At 46.4% G+C, this 20694-nt stretch overlaps 2 protein-coding genes across 4 annotated transcripts; one reads left to right on the top strand and one right to left on the bottom strand.

The window, feature by feature from the left end:
• Nucleotides 1-385: 385 nt before the first annotated feature.
• LOC121652947 (THAP domain-containing protein 2-like) lies at nt 386-2395 on the bottom strand. Of its 2 annotated transcripts, none has more exons than XM_042006103.1 (4): nt 2048-2395; nt 1585-1777; nt 984-1145; nt 386-898 (listed from the first exon to the last, which is right to left on the bottom strand). In XM_042006103.1, the coding sequence occupies exons 1-4, from the start codon at nt 2125-2127 to the stop codon at nt 728-730; spliced, it is 606 nt and encodes a 201-aa protein (XP_041862037.1). In that variant the 5' UTR covers nt 2128-2395; the 3' UTR covers nt 386-727. The 2 variants fall into 2 exon arrangements, with proteins under 2 accessions (XP_041862037.1, XP_041862038.1); XM_042006104.1 differs by having other exon boundaries at nt 984-1142.
• Nucleotides 2264-19924, top strand: sgta (small glutamine rich tetratricopeptide repeat co-chaperone alpha). Of its 2 annotated transcripts, none has more exons than XM_042006089.1 (12): nt 2264-2374; nt 5221-5366; nt 6048-6151; nt 7271-7361; nt 8151-8250; nt 8321-8425; nt 11749-11884; nt 11969-12031; nt 12518-12555; nt 12634-12780; nt 12857-12980; nt 19368-19924. In XM_042006089.1, the coding sequence occupies exons 2-11, from the start codon at nt 5267-5269 to the stop codon at nt 12966-12968; spliced, it is 996 nt and encodes a 331-aa protein (XP_041862023.1). In that variant the 5' UTR covers nt 2264-2374; nt 5221-5266; the 3' UTR covers nt 12969-12980; nt 19368-19924. The 2 variants fall into 2 exon arrangements, with proteins under 2 accessions (XP_041862023.1, XP_041862024.1); XM_042006090.1 differs by lacking the exon at nt 2264-2374 and adding an exon at nt 2433-2453.
• The last annotated feature ends 770 nt before the right edge of the window (nt 19925-20694 follow it).

Raw genomic sequence — 20694 nt, 5'->3', positions numbered from 1 at the left:
AGGGATGGATGTTAACTGAAGTGTTTCCTTTTATCCAGGAAATGACGTTTAGTCCAGCATTTTCTGGTAAGGGTTTCTTCTTGAAGGGCAGTTGTGGTTCTGTTTGGTGTTACGAGTTTTCAGGGACACGCCAGACGTGAGGATTGAAACTGTCTCATGCAAAACTATTAATAATTAACAAATTTCCATCAGCATCCATCAGATTAGTTGCCGGCCATGTTCTCTCCGACCAGTCCTGAGAAAGGCTTCGTTGCGGCCGGTACTGGACAGCAGAACGAGGTGAGAAGCATTTAATACGACTTGTTATGGAACTCTGATGAAGCGACAGGAAGCTGACCGACGTCCAAAGACGTCACCAACAAACTGAGCCACCAGCATTGTGTAATAAGTGATTTATTAACACAATTAACACAATCGAGGTCAATAAGTTTCAGACCACAGCAGCAGACTGACCTGACACCACAGCTGTGAAAGAGGCGGGGCTACACATATGTATGATGCAACATGTCAAATTCATACGCTGCACTAATCAGACCTGGACCTGAGATCATCCACATCAACACCAAAATGTCCGTATACCCAGATTTTCAGAAGAATAAAAGTGGTTTGGGGTTAAGTTACCTCTCCAAACCTCTACATAATGACATGTGATTTTACACACGCATGTGTTAAAGGGGGCAGCTCGACCGACCAGAGTAGAAGTCAAGTTTCTGCTGCACATCATCTGTTAGCAGTTTTTTTTATCTTCCAAAGTATCTAAGAGGAATTTCATGGTCTTTTTCTGCCTTCGTTCTCTGTCCCTGGCATTTCTTAAGCTGCGCTGCAACTCCTCCAGCTTCTGCTGAGCCTCCGTCCACTTTTCTTTAGCCTTGACGGGGTCGAAGGCGTAAGGATGGTCCTGGAAGACGGTACACTTATTATTTGTTCTCATTCTACAAGCAAAGCATCCTGCAAAGGTGTTAAGAACAAGTTGTTTCACTTACGGAGGTTGCCTTCTCACAGAGGCTGAGTCCTCCACGTCCTCGGCCTGGTGAGCGTGAGGGTGAGCGTGAGGGTGAGTGTGAGGGTGAGCGTGAGTGTGAGGGTTTATATCCCGCCGCTGCCTGCTGCGACGTCCTGCCCGCCCTGGGTCTGCTGGGGACCTGCTGGAAAATAGTACAAACTACAAATCTGAAGCCATAAAATAGGTTGAATGCAGTTTAACGTACAAAGAGCTCACGCGACGTTATTTCTGGTTAACATGCCGTCATCTAGCATTTCTTCAAGAACTGATTTGTTTTCTCAGCTATACCAATAATTTTGTTTTTCACAGAGACTTTATCAGGTGTGTATTTCAGGTAGGTCTATATTATTTAGACAAATAAATGTTATTCTGGTATTTTAGGATAACTCAGTCATGCTATTTGGTTTAAAAGAACAATGCATGTTAACATCAGGGAGGTGACACTAACTAACCATGTTTTAAATGTTTATATGAGGGCTCATTCAGAAGGAACCGTTTCCAAGATTTTATTATCATGTAGGGGGGACTCCATTGCGTTAGAGAAATATTAGGATTACATGAGAAATTGTCATGACACTAACTTTGCAAAGACGGTCAGGAAAATTAAAGATGGATGGTATCACTCCTTCCTTTAAACGAGTTGACTGTCCAGTCCTGTCAAAGTCCTCTGGGTTAAAATGACGGCTGCAGACGACTGAACAGTCCTTCGGCACAAAGTCTCTCCTCCGGAGTGCGTCTACCCAGGCCTGCCTCCTCCGTTTATCTTTAGGAAACCTGAACACAAACAGCTCCATGTGAACATCGCTGTCCTCCACGCTTGCAGCTGCAGTTCAGAGGTTCATGTTTAAAGCGACTTTTATAGCACAATTATATGAAGCGGCTGGTTGTCAGATGCCACTTAAATCATCTCACTGGTGTGTTACTATCAAAAACATTCTTTTATTTTCTTGTCCTGACATAAGCCGGTTTCATTTACGTTAGCTTAAGAAATACATCAAATTCAACAAGTTCATAACAGTTAAATAATATAAACCCACTTCTTACTTGTGAAATGTTATCCCTTGTTTCTTGGTTTCGGTGTTTCTTTCATGGGAACATCCGAATGCAGAACAAAAGTCTGGCATCTTGGTTTCAGACGCTCAGAGTCCGACTGATCTACCGCTGGTCAGAGACCCCGGCCCAAGATGGCGGCCGTGTTGACGTGCCTGACAAGCCCGATTGCGGCATCTGGTGCAAGGTTTGTGTGACGTCATAACTCCGCGACAAGCTAAGCTGCTAACTAGCTAAGTGAGGGTTACTCAGCGAAGCTGAGCTAATATCAATTCTCTGTTATATCTGGAGTGATCCACATCTGAAGCACGGAGACAGCAGGTAGGCGCAACGCGTCGCTTTGAGATCGGCTCTGATGCGGCATTACAGCGGATTTATTTACACGGCATCCGTTTCTGCAGTTAAGTGTTAGCAGCTTGTTAGCTTTGTAGGCTAACCTCATATGGTGCGAACACGTCTCGCAAAGCTCCGCTCACGAAACTCATGCATTTTAACACGGATTGCTCTGAAGTTAATCCGTGTGCCCGCTGGAGCAAAGTTAAGTAACAGTGAAGAATTTTACATAGTTTTCTTTCATTCGTCTCATATTACACCCATGGGAGGCTCAGATTCAGAGTAATAAATAATAGTGATACTGCCTTCGCGTTAAGACAGGCTTTTTCTTTTTAAGTCGGTTCAGGAAGCAGCGGACTTCAGGGTTATTCATCTGTTTTGAGGTTACACCGAGTTGTGTTGAGTTAAGTCAACTGAGTGGTGGATTTTCTTGAAAATTTTTACTTTAGCTAACTTTTGGTTGTGCAAAACAACGTTTAAAGCATTTCCCAATGTGATGTTTTCGAACTGAATTGTTGATGTTTTAGCATATTAGCAGGTTAAGCTGAATACTAACTCGTATTTCCAGTTTAGGGTGAGCTCTTCAGAGGAACAACGGTGGTTTAAAAACACTAAGAGCCTGTTCATCGTCCTCTGTCAGCGGGTGAAATCTGGATGATTCACCCCATGAAGGAAGAGGTTCTCCGGGGTTATTCTGAGCCTGAGCTGCTAGAAAATTCTGATGTTAGCTAATGCTAAAGACAAGCTAATAATTTCAATGTGTCTGGGGTGAAAGAGGGGTGTTGTGGTAAGGCAGTTATCCTCGAAAGAAATTGTATCTCCTCACGCGGGAGCGCGCACTCCTTCAGTAGCGCATGATCGTCTTTACTATGTTGGATTTCTGCAGGTAAACAAAAACAACAGCAGGTGAGGTGCTTAAATTTCAGGCTTGTTGTTGTGTCTGCAAGGTTTTGCTAAGTTTCCAGCAGCGTTCATCGCCACCACCATCCATCTGCTCTGACATGGGGTCTCGGGGTGGGTCTGTTGTTTATATCAAATAATAACAAAATATTACAACAAAATTATCAAAATATAACATCTGACCAATCAGGCTGCAACTTCTGACTGAATGAGGAACACTACCTCCCACAATCTGCGTCTCCTGTATAACTTTTGGATGTGAAGACCAAACTAGCTCATATTTATTGTCGAAAGTATAAATTGTCTGAGTCGTCTATAAATAAAAGACCTGTTAGGAAAAGACTGCCTCCATCTTTAGTGAAGAAAATGTAAACTCCCTATTTTATATGATCAAGACTTGAACTCATGTTGGAACACGGACTGAGCTTGAAGGCGAGGACGTGCACGGTATGATGGTAGAACTTACTGGCACCTTGAAACACTATGAATGCAAAGGCTTCCTGGTACTAAGTATTCATTTTCCTTAAGGAAAGTGTTTTGTGTAGGTTATTGTAATCAGTCTTCATTCCTGTATATTTCTTATCAGTCACTGAGTCATGACGGACATAGCGACAAAAGATTTAATCAACAAAAAGAAAATCTCTTGCTCTAAACAAGAAGCCGCTCTTGCTTTGTTTATTTACCAGGTCGCACGGAGGCAACCTTTTTTTTTGTCAGCCAATCAACAGATTGCGATGTGTCAAACTTCCATTGGTTCCCCAACGGTCCCAACAAAGTCGGATGGGCCGGTCGGTTATTAGGATTCCCTTCCCTGTTTCTGAGTGTGGAAACACTAAAAAATACACCCCGTCCAGACATGTTGAGATTACTTGATTTCACAGTTTTTCTCCACATTAACTGGCACAAATAATTTATCGTGAAGATCAAAATGATGACGTTCCATGTGGGATCATGTCTGAACTGTCTCATCAGACGGAACAAAAAAGGTCAAGCGTGTGCGTATTCGAGTTGCTGTGTTTTCCCTCCGTGTTTACATGGGAAAGTCCGGCAGAGGAAGAGTTATTCCCTCCAGATTAAATCCTCCTGGTGGGATTTCTGGTCCAGGTGTGAGGGCGGAGGACATCTCAGCCTGGAAGCAGGACATGAGACAGGAACTCCATCCAGCAGGTTCCGCCTCCTGCAGGAGAACCAGCAGCTGGTAGCACGAAGGAAGCGTTCAGTAGCTGGTTAACGATGCTGATGCTTGACTAACTTACAGCAACGTGACGGTTAAATTCTACGGATGACGGATAGTTTCTCTGTTCCAACATCAGAGACTCGGCCTGAGGTCTCCTACTGGTCAGCCTTTGATGGTCTGTAGCAGAAAACATCTTTAGTTCCAGATATGTGGTCTAGTTTCGTATTCCCCTCTTCCAGGATTATTTATGTGTCAAACAGCAGCTGGAAGGCAAAGCTAGCCAGATGTTTTCTTGCAGGTTGAGGACCTGGTCCAGGTAGCCTGGTCCAGGTGGCCTGGTCCAAGTAGCCTGGTCCAGATCCTCAGCCAAGCCTGGGTCTAATCTGTTCATCCGGACTTTCCCCTGCACAGCCGGCAGGATTTTGTCGGAGCAGAGCAGCGTGTGGAGATGCTTTAAGTGACGAGGAGTTGACACGAGGTCTTCGTGGGCTGCTTTCCTGTCTCAGGCCCTGAGTGAAGACCGGAAAGGCTGGGAATGAGAACAGGCTTATTGGGAATTCTGGGTTAATATTCACACACTTCTCAGATGCAGGATGATGGAAGTTTGGATCATCGTTTGACCCTCAGCAGCATATTTTGGGTTGTTGGGCTTTTAGAAGCTGATTTTGCCAGATTAACGTGCATTTTAAACCTTGTCTCAGTTGTGAAGTAGAATCCTGAACCTGGACCACCACTGAGTCCAGTCTTTGTGTTGCAGGTTTGTCTCCATCTTCGAGCACAGAGAGGTCTGAGCCTCCGTCACCATGACAGACAACAAGCGTCTCGCCTTCTCCATCATCCAGTTCCTGCATGATCAGCTGCGGTCAGGGAACCTGTCCTCAGATGCTCAGGAGAGTCTGGAAGGTGGGTTTCCTGCTCCTGTCAAACACCTGGTGCTCGGAGGAATGAGTTTTCCAAGGATATCAGAATATTTAAGCCCGTTTTTGATGTTATGTTATGAAAGAGGACAGAAGAAGGTAAGGATTCATGGCTTCTTCAAAGCTTCGGGTCACATCAGTAGACTCGGCCTGACCGTCACGTACAAACTGTTTCCAGACCAGAGTCAGTCATGTGACCCGGGTCTGCGGACCAGAGTCAGTCATGTGACCTGGCTGAGCGGGTCTGAGCGGGTCTGCGGACCAGAGTCAGTCATGTGACCTGGCTGAGCGGGTCTGCGGACCAGAGTCAGTCATGTGACCTGGCTGAGCGGGTCTGCGGACCAGAGTCAGTCATGTGACCTGGCTGAGCGGGTCTGCGGACCAGAGTCAGTCATGTGACCTGGCTGAGCGGGTCTGCGGACCAGAGTCAGTCATGTGACCTGGCTGAGGGGTCTGCGGACCAGAGTCAGTCATGTGACCTGGCTGAGCGGGTCTGCGGACCAGAGTCAGTCATGTGACCTGGCTGAGCGGGCTACATGAGCCTGAAGAACCTGCACGCAGCCATCAGTCCCACTGAGACAGAAGTTTTCATCTAATGAGAGTAAAAAGTTAAATGTGTGTTTGGAGCTTTTTTGGACCTTCTGTTGTTGCTCTTGTTGCTCTGCAGTTGCTGTCCAGTGTTTGGAGACGGCGTTTGAAGTTTCCACCGATGACCAGAGTCTCGCCGTCCCCATGACGTTACCGGAGATCTTCTCCTCCGCTACAGCGAAGGTACACCCAGGATCCGGATGCAGGCTTTGCTTTTTTATTGCTCTTTTACAGACACATTCAATACAACGTTGGCTGGAGCTTCTCTTCCCGGGTCCACGTTTAACAAACATAACAAACATCATACAGAATGTAAACAGGAAACATGCTAGCATAACACTCACGTCATCAGAGTCTCAGCACTGCTCCTCATGCACCGAACCACCAGGTTTAAGAGGTTTCCAGTAACCTAAACCTGCTTCTACTGGGAGTTCTCTTCTGGCTTTTTTCATGAAAAGCAAAATGGAAGCAAAGTGAAACTGTCCCTTTAAGTTGTTTACATTTACAACACATCAGGAAAATTACAGGTAGTTTTACCTGGATAATGAGGGCTGGTATCAACCAATCATACGGCAGCAGCCTGAGCCGACTGTCAGCTGTTTGCGAAGGGAAATCTGGTTAAATCCTCTCATGAGCAGGAGCTAAAACGTCCATGTGTGGCTTTCTCTTGTACAATCCTGCAGAACCTCCTCTAGCTGCTCGTAGGGAGGGAAGGTTCTCATTTCTGATTTATCTTTTATTTTTTATTTATTTGAATGATTACAGTGTGTTGTATTTGTTCACTAGTCCTTCAAACATTCGTGTGTTATCGTTTGACCTACGTAGGTCCTAAATTCTCTGAATACCTTTATCTGGCCAGATCTTAAATCCAGAATCTGCTCCACCTGAAGTAAAGTCTGCATCTCACCAAAGTGGACTAAAGTTTGAACCAGATTCACCTGAAAACCAGTGGTAGTGATGTTCTGGGTTTAGTATTTTTAGACTAGCTGAGGACAGATAAACGGGAGGAGTTAACTAGATTCCTTCTGTCTCCAGGAAGCATAATTACACACTGGCTGTTTTTCTCTAGCGTTTTTTGTCTAAATTTAAAGGAGAATAAATCCAATTGATTATTTAACCCCAAATCTGGAAGGTGGTGTACTTTGTAGTCAGAGATGGATGATCTGTAGGAGAAAAGGTGTCGGAGTTAAATCTCTGACTCCTGTTAAAAGGTTTCCATCACACGTGGGTGCGTTTGGCATCGTTTGTGTGGTGTCGTCACGTCTCTGCAGGACGTTGCGTCTGACTCTGTTTGTGTGACAGTTTCCAGCTCAGTCGCAGGTCAACAACAACTCCACCCACAACTCCCCGACGGAGGAGCAGAGAGCCGAGGCGGAGCGGATGAAGAGCGACGGTGAGTCCACCAGCATCAGGACCGCTCACACAAAGCTCCATCCTACAGCTGTTCCTAAATCCCACATGTTCCCAACCTCCCCGCACGTTCTCCTTTATGGTCCTTTACCCTCAAACAGCCTCGGGGAGCAAAAACAACCTTCAGAAATCACCAGTCCACAAAATGAAAGACAAAAGATTTAAAGCACATTTCATTACCCGGATCAGATAACTGGCCGAGTTAAATTAGGAGGTTTCACCGGCGATGTGAAGTATTCTAGGATTTAGAAACGTGGAGGAGATAAATATAAACTCCTGATTTATAAATCTGGTTAAAGAAATGTCGTCTTTCCAAAAAACTCATGTTTCATCTCACAGATGAGACGTATCTGCATCTGGAGGACAGAACCCGACAGAACCGCCTCCTGGATGTTGTATCGTTCCCATGTAAAGCTCTGTGGTTGAGCACGGCTGGAGGAATGAAGGAGACTTGAATCAAACATTCCAGAACCAGCTGAGGCGGACCGGCTGGAACTTCCAGAACCAGCTGAGGCGGACCGGCTGGAACTTCCAGAACCAGCTGAGGCGGACCGGCTGGAACTTCCAGAACCAGCTGAGCTTAAAGAGCTTCCCAGAGGAACTGTCCACCCAGAGGGGGGTTCTGTTGGGTGTGTCCTCCAGCTGAAGTCACGCCTCCTCTCTGTGGTGCAACAGAAATGTTAACTGAACCCGAATGAAGAAACAAAGAACTTATGTGGGGCTGAGGTGTCACATGATGCGCCCAACAGCTGACCAGTTGTTTCTGCTGCAGGTAACGACCAAATGAAGGTGGAGAACTTTGCAGCAGCAGTTGAGTTTTACTCCAAAGCCGTCGCCCTGAACCCTCAGAACGCCGTCTACTACTGTAACAGGTGGGTCTGCCGGACCCGCGGCTGCTGACCAATCAGAGGCTGTTAATGCTGATGTTTGTTGTGGTTGCAGGGCTGCAGCCTACAGCAAACTGGGCAACTACGCAGGAGCCGTGCAGGACTGCGAGCAGGCCATCAGGATCGACCCGAACTACAGCAAAGCCTACGGCCGCATGGGGTAAGGACCCGTCTGGAAGTTTCTACAGGTTGTCTGGAGGAGGTCCGTCTGCAGACGTCACCAAAACTAGAACCAAATGAGAGCGAGGGAGAGTTCAGTGAATTCAGCTTCCCCACAGCAAACTAAACGTTCATGGGAACGAGACCTAGAGCTCAACGCCAAAGACCAATGGCTCGCCAAACGTACAACAAAGTCTTCCTGCAGTAGTACAGACCCGGGACCAAGTCCAACAGACCCGGGACCAAGTCCAACAGACCCGGGACCGAATCCAACAGACCCGGGACCGAGTCCAACAGACCCGGGACCGAATCCAACAGACCCGGGACCGAATCCATCAGACCCGGGACCGAATCCATCAGACCCGGGACCGAATCCAACAGACCCGGGACCGAATCCATCAGACCCGGGACCAAGTCCAACAGACCCGGGACCGAATCCAACAGACCCGGGACCGAATCCAACAGACCCGGGACCAAGTCCAACAGACCCGGGACCGAATCCATCAGACCCGGGACCGAATCCATCAGACCCGGGACCGAATCCATCAGACCCGGGACCAAATCCATCAGACCCGGGACCGAATCCATCAGACCCGGGACCAAGTCCAACAGACCCGGGACCGAATCCAACAGACCCGGGACCGAGTCCAACAGACCCGGTACCAAGTCCAACAGACCCGGGACCAAATCCATCAGACCCGGGACCAAGTCCAACAGACCCGGGACCGAATCCAACAGACCCGGGACAACAGACCCGGGACCGAATTCATCAGACCCGGGACCGAATCCAACAGACCCGGGACCGAATCCAACAGACCCGGGACCGAATCCATCAGACCCGGGACCGAATCCAACAGACCCGGGACCGAATCCATCAGACCCGGGACCAAGTCCAACAGACCCGGGACCGAATCCAACAGACCCGGGACCGAATCCAACAGACCCGGGACCGAATCCAACAGACCCGGGACCGAATCCATCAGACCCGGGACCAAGTCCAACAGACCCGGGACCGAATCCAACAGACCCGGGACCGAATCCAACAGACCCGGGACCAAGTCCAACAGACCCGGGACCGAATCCATCAGACCCGGGACCGAATCCATCAGACCCGGGACCGAATCCATCAGACCCGGGACCAAGTCCAACAGACCCGGGACCGAATCCAACAGACCCGGGACAACAGACCCGGGACCGAATCCAACAGACCCGGGACCGAATCCATCAGACCCGGGACCGAATCCATCAGACCCGGGACCGAATCCAACAGACCCGGGACCAAGTCCAACAGACCCGGGACCGAATCCAACAGACCCGGGACCAAGTCCAACAGACCCGGGACCGAATCCATCAGACCCGGGACCAAATCCATCAGACCCGGGACCAAATCCATCAGACCCGGGACCGAATCCATCAGACCCGGGACCGAATCCATCAGACCCGGGACCAAGTCCAACAGACCCGGGACAACAGACCCGGGACCGAATCCAACAGACCCGGGACCGAATCCATCAGACCCGGGACCAAGTCCAACAGACCCGGGACCGAATCCAACAGACCCGGGACCGAATCCAACAGACCCGGGACAACAGACCCGGGACCGAATCCAACAGACCCAGGACCAAGTCCAACAGACTAACGCACTCGTCAGCGTCGCTACGTTTGTGTAAATACTTGCTTCAAACGACGGAAGCACAGCGCAGCCAAAACGCTGCATACTGGAGGTCACCACTAGGGGCAGAACACAGCACTTGGACTTTAGTGAAAAGGTCAATCTACCGGTCACTTCAGGCTTCAACCCCCCAAAACACTTCCAGTTATTTACCGGCTGTTTATGAGAGTGTCACTGTGCAGCGGGGAGGAAACTTCATACAGATGCCGGTAGTTGGGGACAAGGTCCAGGAGACGGTCTTCAAATCTGTCTGTCGCGTACCACCGACCCGTAGTGTTCATGTTTTTGTGTTCATGATGGTGTGTGTTGATGGTGTGTGATAATGTGTGTTGATGTGTGTGTGTTGGTGTGTGTTGGTGTGTGTTGATGTGTGTTGATGTGTGTGTGTGTTGGTGTGTGATGTGTGTTGATGTGTGTGTGTTGGTGTGTGTTGATGGTGTGTGATGATGTGTGTTGATGGGTGTGTGTTGGTGTGTGTTGATGTGTGTTGATGGTGTGTGATAATATGGTGTGTGATAATGTGTGTTGATGTGTGTGTGTGTTGGTGTGTGATGTGTGTTGATGTGTGTTGATGGTGTGTGATAATGTGTGTTGATGTGTGTGTGTTGGTGTGTGTTGATGTGTGTGTGTTGGTGTGTGATAATGTGTGTTGATGTGTGTGTGTTGGTGTGTGTTGATGGTGTGTGATAATGTGTGTTGATGTGTGTTGATGGTGTGTGATAATGTGTGTTGATGTGTGTGTGGTGTGTGTTGATGGTGTGTGATAATGTGTGTTGATGTGTGTGTGTTGGTGTGTGTTGATGGTGTGTGATAATGTGTGTTGATGTGTGTGTGTTGATGTGTGTTGATGGTGTGTGATAATGTGTGTTGATGTGTGTGTGGTGTGTGTTGATGGTGTGTGATAATGTGTGTTGATGTGTGTGTGTTGGTGTGTGTTGATGGTGTGTGATAATGTGTGTTGATGTATGTGTGTTGATGTGTGTTGATGGTGTGTGATAATGTTTGTTGATGTGTGTGTGTTGGTGTGTGTTGATGTGTGTTGATGGTGTGTGATAATGTGTGTTGATGTGTGTGTGTTGGTGTGTGTTGATGGTGTGTGATAATGTGTGTTGATGTATGTGTGTTGATGTGTGTTGATGGTGTGTGATAATGTGTGTTGATGTGTGTGTGTTGGTGTGTGTTGATGTGTGTGTGTTGGTGTGTGTTGATGTGTGTTGATGGTGTGTGATAATGTGTGTTGATGTGTTTGTGTTGGTGTGTGTTGATGTGTGTTGATGGTGTGTGATGATGTGTGTGTGTTGGTGTGTGTTGATGTGTGTTGATGGTGTGTGATAATGTGTGTTGATGTGTATGTGTTGGTGTGTGTTGATGGTGTGTGATAATGTGTGTTGATGTGTGTGTGTTGGTGTGTGTTGATGTGTGTGTTGGTGTGTGATAATGTGTGTTGATGTGTGTGTGTTGGTGTGTGTTGATGTGTGTTGATGGTGTGTGATGATGTGTGTGTGATAATGTGTGTTGATGGTGTGTGATAATGTGTGTTGATGTGTATGTGTTGGTGTGTGTTGATGGTGTGTGATAATGTGTGTTGATGTGTGTGTGTTGGTGTGTGTTGATGGTGTGTGATAATGTGTGTTGATGTGTGTGTGTTTCAGCTTGGCTCTGGCCAGCCTGAACAAACATTCGGAGGCGGTCAGCTACTATAAGAAAGCTCTGGAGCTCGACCCCGACAACGACACCTACAAGACCAACCTGAAGATTGCCGAGGAGAAGATGGAGACATCCAGTCCGGTAGGACGTGAGCGCTGCTGTGTTCTGAGCTGTGATTGGTTAACGGCGGTCCGTGCGTGAACGAAGCTGTGTGTTTTCTTTCAGACTGCAGGGATGGGCGGGGTCGACCTGGCCGGGTTGCTCAGTAACCCCGGCTTCATGAACATGGTGAGATCTCATGTTTGACCCCAACACATCAGAACAGCTGTGAGCTTCTGACCCGAGAGATGTTAGACCTGAACCCAGACTCGGGTGGAGGTACCGACCCAGTCTCAGGTTCTGAATTAGTCCTGAACTTCACGGAGGATCCGTCTTTCAGAGCTTTTCTGCTGCATCACAAGTTGAAGTAAAACTAAAACCAGTTGTTTAAGCAGCAGGACGACAACATTCCTGAAAGTCCAACTTTCCCAAAAAGTCCCAGTTTGAGCAGTTAGACAGAGGAAGAGGACAAGGAAGAGGAAGCTTTGTTTCTTGTTTCTTTGTACTTGTAAGCAAATCAGATTTATTAGAAAGGAGATAAAAGAATGTACATAAAGACAAAAAGAATTAAAATGCAAGAAACAATTAATGATCAAAGAGAAGAAAACATAGTTATGGACAACTGTCTCCTCAGTCCTGTCCAGCTGTCTCACGTCTGTCTCTGATTCCCTTTAGGCGTCCACTCTGATGAACAACCCTCAGGTTCAGCAGCTGTAAGTCCGTCTCCATCCGTCACTGCTTCTTCCTCTCTGCTCTCCAGCCTAACTTCCTGTCTCCTCTCTGCTTCCCAGGATGTCCGGGATGATGTCTGGAGCGTATGGTGGGATGGGAGGGATGGGAGGGATGGGAGGAGGTGCAGGTGCAGGAGGTGGAGGTGGCGCAGCACCTGGCGCCCCAGCGGCCCCGCCAGCCGGAGACCTGTCAGGACTGATCCAGGCGTGCGTACCTGAGCGAGGGTTTATGATTCGAGCTGCTGGGTCGTGATGCTGGCGTTGACGCGTGTTTGTGTTGCAGAGGTCAGCAGTTCGCGCAGCAGATGCAGCAGCAGAACCCTGAACTCATCGAACAGCTGAGGAGTCAGATCCGCAACCGGACGCCCAGCGCCGGAAACGAGGAGCAGCCGTGACGTCGGTGTACGGTACGAACTCGGCACACGTGCAGCGCCACCTTTCATAGAAAAGTTCCTCCAGAATGAGACCGACAACATGAAACTGAAGCTAAAAACCGAGCCCTGGTCCCATAAGTCCTTCCTTATTTACACCTCAGTAATAAGGATCTGGCTAAAACTGTACATCTTCTTATTTTTCTTTAAAACCTACATCCACATAAAGCTGCAAAAAACAAACAGATTAATAAAATCTAAGATGCACCTGAAGTTTCTTTTCACGAAATGTGAGTCGGTCCATCAGACTGACTCTGGAGGTTCAGACGGTCGGAAAGTAAAAAGAAATAAATAAGCTGATTACAAGGAGCAGGAAGAGCAAATGGGAGGAGTAGACGGGTGGAGTAAATAGGAGTAAATGGGTGGAGTAAAGAGGAGTAAATAGGAGGAGTAAACGGGTGAAGTAAATAAGAGTAAATGGGCGGAGTAAACAGGAGTAAATAGGAGGAGTAAATGGGTGGAGTAAATAGGAGTAAATTGGAAGAGTAAACGGGTGAAGTAAACGGGTGGAGTAAATAGGAGTAAATGGGTGGAGTAAACAGGAGTAAATGGGTGGAGTAAATAGGAGTAAATAGGAAGAGTAAACGGGTGAAGTAAATGGGTGGAATAAATAGGAGTAAATGGGTGGAGTAAACAGGAGTAAAGAGGAGGAGTAAATGGGTGGAGTAAAGAGGAGGAGTAAACGGGTGAAGTAAATAGGAGTAAATGGGTGGAGTAAACAGGAGTAAATAAGAGTAAATTGGAAGAGTAAACGGGTGGAGTAAATAGGAGTAAATGGGTGGAGTAAACGGGAGTAAATTGGAAGAGTAAACAGGTGAAGTAGACGGGTAGAGTAAATAGGAGAAAATGGGTGGAGTAAATAGGAGGAGTAAATGGGTGAAGTAAATAGGAGTAAATGGGTGGAGTAAATAGGAGGAGTAAATGGGTGGAGTAAACAGGAGTAAATAGGAGTAAATTGGAAGAGTAAATGGGTGGAGTAAATAGGAGGAGTAAATGGGTGGATTAAATAGGAGGAGTAAACGGGTGAAGTAAATGGGTGGAGTAAACAGGAGTAAATTGGAAGAGTAAACGGGTGGAGGAAATAGGAGTAAATGGGTGGAGTAAACAGGAGTAAATAAGAGGAGTAAATGGGTGGAGTAAACAGGAGTAAATAGAAGGAGTAAACGGGTGAAGTAAACGGGTGAAGTAAATAGGCGTAAATGGGTGGAGTAAACAGGAGTAAATTGGAAGAGTAAACAGGTGAAGTAGACGGGTGGAGTAAATAGGAGAAAATGGGTGGAGTAAATAGGAGGAGTAAATGGGTGAAGTAAATAGGAGTAAATGGGTGGCGTAAATAGGAGGAGTAAATGGGTGGAGTAAACAGGAGTAAATAGGAGTAAATTAGAATAAACGGGTGGAGTAAAAAGGAGGAGTAAATGGGTGGAGTAAATAGGAGGAGTAAATGGGTGGAGTAAACAGGAGTAAATTGGAAGAGTAAACGGGTGGAGTAAATAGGAGTAAATGGGTGGAGTAAACAGGAGTAAATAGGAGGAGTAAATGGGTGGAGTAAACAGGAGTAAATAGAAGCAGTAAACGGGTGAAGTAAATAGGCGTAAATGGGTGGAGTAAACAGGAGTAAATTGGAAGAGTAAACGGGTGAAGTAAATAGGAGTAAATGGGTGGAGTAAATAGGAGTAAATTGGAAGAGTAAACGGGTGGAGTAAACAGGAGTAAATTGGAAGAGTAAGCGGGTGGAGTAAATAGGAGTAAATGGGTGGAGTAAACAGGAGTAAATAGGAGGAGTAAATGGGTGGAGTAAATAGGAGTAAATTGGAAGAGTAAACAGGCGAAGTAGACGGGTGGAGTAAATAGGAGTAAATGGGTGGAGTAAATAGGAGTAAATTGGAAGAGTAAACGGGTGGAGTAAACAGGAGTAAATTGGAAGAGTAAGCGGGTGGAGTAAATAGGAGTAAATGGGTGGAGTAAACAGGAGTAAATAGGAGGAGTAAATGGGCGGAGTAAATAGGAGTAAATTGGAAGAGTAAACAGGCGAAGTAGACGGGTGGAGTAAATAGGAGTAAATGGGTGGAGTAAATAGGAGTAAACGGGTGAAGTAAACGGGTGGAGTAAATGGGTGGAGTAAACAGGAGTAAATAGGAGGAGTAAATGGGTGGAGTAAACGGGTGGAATAAATGGATGGAGTAAACGGTGCGCTGGCTGCATGATGAGGCAGCGTACGTGACAACATGGAGGGAAAGGTTAGAACCAGGACTTCCATCTTCACTGGTCTGGGTCCAGCGAGGCATCAGGATGTTTCACATCCTCCGTTTTCTTCATCACGGCAGATGAAGACAAGCAGTCAGAAAATTACAAACTGTTTCTAATTATTTCAGAATCAATTTGAAATATTAACAAACATAAACACGTAAACCATGATGTTATCTACATGTTATTTATTTTCAAACTAGCAGTGTATTTTGTCCCTTCAGTCTTGCCGTAGTTAGTTCAGACAGCAATCTTCTCCTTTATGGTAGAAAACATTTGCCTGCAGGTTTCTAGTCAGGTTGTAAATGAACACAGTAAATGTTGTTAATGGATAAGTTGTTTTATTCCTTTTAGTTAGTTAGCGCATGCTAACCGCTAGCTTGGTAGTTTCCATAGACGTTAGCCTTCAATAATCTTACGTTATTTCCCTGAGACAGTGAAAGTATTTTCTGCTTAGTTTTACAGTTTTCGTACCGTCTTCAGCTTCGGCTCTGGCGAGCAGTTAGATCAGCCTCACGCGAGCGGCACCGATGAGTCGTCCATGTCTGCATGGTAGAAGCGATTAAATTCAGCACCCCAGAACGGCAGAAAGTACATCAGGGAGTACAGCATACAGGAATAATTATCACCCAGACGTTTTAAATTCAGTAAACCGAGCACAAAACTCATCACCCACAGAGTACACGAGGCTTAAAGACCTGGGGGGTATTCCCCGAAGCTGGATTAAAGGGAAAGCCGGGTTTATCTTGATAAGTCTGGCTCATTTAATCCAGACTTCTATTCCATCAACATGGCTCGGGGGGGCAGGCTAACGTTTAGCTTAGCTTAGCTGTGTCTCAAAGGTCTGATACAGACTCCCTAAAGAAAGCTCCACCTGGTAGAACTGCTCCGCCTCAGTCTGGTATAAAATAAGAAACAGCTGTTATTACATCACTACTTTGTCTGGAATAATCAATAAATCTGTCAGCGCCAGTTTAAGTAAAGAAACACGACTATACACGTACTGAACATGAAATTAAATGAAAAGAACCTTCATTAAAACTAATTAACACCTTATTAACCCTCCCCAGGTTCAGGAACCCGACCTCCACTGCCTCTGGTTGACTACCAGTAGAACTGGGATCAGCTGAGCCCCGTCCATACAGGCCGAGGGTGTTTAAAGAGAGAGAGAGAGAGAAAGCTGGTCTAAAGAGATGGATGGAGAAAGATATAGATAGATAAAGACAGGCTTCCTTTCTGGTTACCATGGCTTGGCCTTTTATTAATGACAGGTTTTCAGGGGGAGGACCACCAGTAGCAGTGGTCTCTGACGTTGTCTTGGTCTCTGACGTTGTCTTGGTCTCTGACGTTGTCTCTGACGTTGTCTCGGTCTCTTGACGTTGTCTCTGACGTTGTCTCTGACGTTGTCTCGGTCTCTGACGTTGTCTTGGTCTCTGACGTTGTCTCTGACGTTGTCTTGGTCTCTGACGTTGTCTCGGTCTCTGACGTTGTCTCGGTCTCTGACGTTGTCTCGGTCTCTGACGTTGTCTTGGTCTCTGACGTTGTCTCTGACGTTGTCTCGGTCTCTGACGTTGTCTCTGACGTTGTCTCGGTCTCTGACGTTGTCTTGGTCTCTGACGTTGTCTCTGACGTTGTCTTGGTCTCTGACGTTGTCTCGGTCTCTGACGTTGTCTTGGTCTCTGACGTTGTCTCGGTCTCTGACGTTGTCTCGGTCTCTGACGTTGTCTCGGTCTCTGACGTTGTCTTGGTCTCTGACGTTGTCTCTGACGTTGTCTCGGTCTCTGACGTTGTCTCGGTCTCTGACGTTGTCTCGGTCTCTGACGTTGTCTCGGTCTCTGACGTTGTCTTGGTATCTACAGAGCAACATGTTTACAGCTCAACACGTTTAGAACAAACATTTCTTTAAAGATTCCTCCCACTCTGAGACATGTTCTGGTTCTTTATTTCCACCTGCTGCAGGTTCGCTTTGCTGGTAAGATGCTGCTGCTGGTGGAACAGAGTTAATGTAGCTCACACACACACACACACACACACACACACACACACGATAATATATTCACAAAAGCATCATGATGCATAATGATTATTGGGTTAATAATAAACTGAACAGGGTCAGTATCACCTTTTCTGGTGAGGACACGTTTGAGGTCCTCACCAAAAAAATAAAAGTACATAAAATAAATATGAATATTTCCACTGATCTGTGTTAAAATACGTTTTCAGTATGAATCTACACAGAAATCTCTGAATTTGAGGATTTCTGGATCAGATCCAGGACAGAAATCCCGGGTGAGGCCGTGGTGAGCTGGGCCTCCTCTGACTGGTGATCCAGTACAAACTGGGTTCATGACACGTTTCTGTTCCTCAGCATGTCCAACATGAAGGTTACAGAAATATGTGTTCTACACCATGACTCTCCACCGTGTGTGTAACGTCTTTAATGTGTGTGTGAGAATTATTCCTGCTGATCTACAATAAAGAGCAGAGAAAAGCCAGCAGGTGAGGCAGCTGTACTCTATCTCACCTCCAGGGGGCGTAGTTTCATGCTGGTGGATGAATAGTGAAGTAAGAAGCTCTTTTTGTTCTTACAATGTAAATGTGGCTCCAGAGGAGTCGGTGCCTCACCAGCCATGAACCCACCGCACGTCACTGATCTCCATCAGCATTCTTTGTTCAGCTGCTGAGAAAATGAAGCTCTCGGTTTGCTCTCTTTTTCTGCTGCTCCTCTTTTCCACCATCCAGTCGTCAGGGCTTCCTACGTTCCTCAGGACCTCCACATAGCCAGGCTACGTAAGCCTCGCTTGGATTAGCTCAACTAGATGCAGCTGAAATGTGTTAGTGGAACTAATGAGCCTTAATTCAGAGCTGGTGTTAGTTCAAGCGAAGCTTTCCTCATACAGCCTGGCTTCCTGTAGCTACGCTGGTGGAGCTCCTCCTGGTTTGTTGGTGGTTTATATTGTGATGACTGAGCAAAGTTTTTCAGTAAATAATGAAAGCTAACGTGATTAGAAACCTGCAGCTGCACGTACGCGTCGATCCACCGTCTTTTTGTCCTCAGGGTCAGAACGGGCGGAGAGGGCGGGGCAGGAGCTTGTGGCCCCGCCCTCTTCGTCCTCAGGGTCAGAACGGGCGGAGAGGGCGGGGCAGGAGCTTGTGGCCCCGCCCTGTGGGTTTATGGCGTGTAAATGCGGGTCTGTTAGAGCTCACCTTTTTCTGCCTATTGTTTGTTCACAATAATTTAAATGCAGAAACACTCAGAAAAGTCATTTTGGTCAAATTTTTCACAAGACATGTCTTTAGCGTCAGAAAAATGCCACCTGGATGTGAACATGAAAAACATGATTCTCACCGGAGTGGGTCTTTCAGTCCAGTCACAGGAAGAAAATGTTCTGAATCCCAGAGAAAGTCAACCGTAAGGATGGACTTATCCAGATCTGCCAGTCTAAATATCACATTCATACCATTTACAAATACAAAGCATGACATGTTTGCACCTCGGAAGGTTTTAGGTAATAAAATGACTTGGTAACCCGCTGCAGCGTAGTCCTTCCATGTCCTCCCTGTCACGAGTATGGTAGCCGTCAGACCTCATGATGATGATGATGCTGGTCTTGAGCACTATGACCTTTCAGTTTAAGAAGGGTAATTCATGTTTATATAAAAATATTTATTTTCATCGTATTTTCATTTAAACAGTAAAGACATTACCACACAGGTCCAGCAGTGTGATTGTACTTCAGGCAGAAACAGGAACGGGTACCACGAGCTAACGTTACCGTATGGAAAGAAAAATGTTGGTATTACGTTACCAACCCTAACCAGCAGGGGGGGCTGTGTTTAGCTTAGGTGCAGCGGTGAGCCAGTAGTGTAGCAGAACTAATTAACTACTAACTTTCAGAAATAATAAGGAATTATTCTGGTTGATTAACCTTTAACCATCACCACAAATCATCTCATGAATAATTTACTATTTTAATGCTTTATTATATTTTTGGTGTATTTTAAATTTTTTAACTTTCTTCTGTTTTATTTTTCTTAAGCTATATTTTGTTGGTCGTAAATAATTTTTTCTCTTTTTTTAAAGGTCATGTCTGACGTTTGATGTCCTGTCTCTTCCAGGTGGGACATGCTCGGAGGAAGAGGAGGTGTCACATGACCTTTTTCCTCTTCTGATCTGGATGTCTGACTCGAAGGACTAAAAGGAAGTCGTTTCTTTTTGTTTTGTTTTTTTGTTTTGTTTTTTTTTTCCCATTACTGAATAAGGCCTGCATGAGAGAAGGCGGAGCCTGCATGAGAGAGGGCAGGGCCTGCGTGAGATTGGGCGGAGCCTCCCACCTCATTCAGGAGCCACATCAGCAAAAAGTCCTGCTTCCTGCAGCTCTGTGTGGTTTTTAGAGCAGCGGTTCAGAGTGAAGCAACGCTTCGACAGGGACACGGATCTCGGATGTTCAACAGCTGAATAAATGCCTCTGGTTCCTTCTAAAAGCACCAGAGTGTAACTTTAACTCTTGTCTGATCCAGTACCGTGTCTCTGGAGCATCTGAATGTGTGAACGTCAGGGTCTTTGGGTGTGAAATGAACTAACTCCTGGACCACATGGAGCTGTGAGGATGCCGCAGGGAGGCTGTTTGATCACAGTTGAATTAAAGAGCATCTCGGTGTTTTACTCTGCTCGACTTCCTGCTGCTCTGATTAAGCTTCTCGCCTCAGCCGAGCCATTTCCATGTATTTTCTTCTTTTCCTTCTATGAACCAGGTGAATTTTAGGATACTAGATGATTGTCAAAGCACCCCTGAGCAGCTGAACATCTCAGTAACGAAGTAACAGAAACTCAACCAATTAAAATCCTTATTTTATTAAAACTAGGATGAGGAATCCGGAGCTGGAAGTACTCAGCCAGAACCTGAAGTATCATAGTGGGAATATGGACGCAGGCGGAGTAAAGACCTGTTAGAGCTGAGCCGCCACACTTTAATCCGCCTGATGAGCCTGGTGTGTCAAAGAATCCTGATTTATATCATGAGGATTAATAAAAAATGAGACTGTTTATTACAGCACGTGGTGAACACATGACCCCCTAAACACACACACACACACTTACTTTTTAAATTTTTTTTTAAGATGTTAAATAAAAATGATAAACAGGCTGCACATACAGGGACAGGATGCAGCGCCTCCAGATATCCACAGACTGGTTCTCCTGCTTGATGTTTGAAGACATCTTTGAACCTGCGAGTGACCACAGAGGGAGGGAAAACACTGCAGCTGGGACACTGCAGTGTTTCTGTCCGGGTCCAGAGTCCGGGTCAAGAGTCCAGGTCCCGTTATCTCTTCATCTCTAACTTTATTGAAATCTTTTGAAGGCAATTGTTCCAGAAGCCGAACGGTGCCTCTCCACATTTAGTTCTGACTCTCAGAACAAAGTAGACCTGACCCTGATGACCTG

This window comes from Melanotaenia boesemani, chromosome 14 (genome assembly GCF_017639745.1).
Source record: "Melanotaenia boesemani isolate fMelBoe1 chromosome 14, fMelBoe1.pri, whole genome shotgun sequence".
Classification (NCBI taxonomy): Eukaryota; Metazoa; Chordata; class Actinopteri; order Atheriniformes; family Melanotaeniidae; genus Melanotaenia; species Melanotaenia boesemani.
Note: the sequence above shows the minus strand (reverse complement) of the source record. Positions and strands in the feature narration are given on the sequence as shown.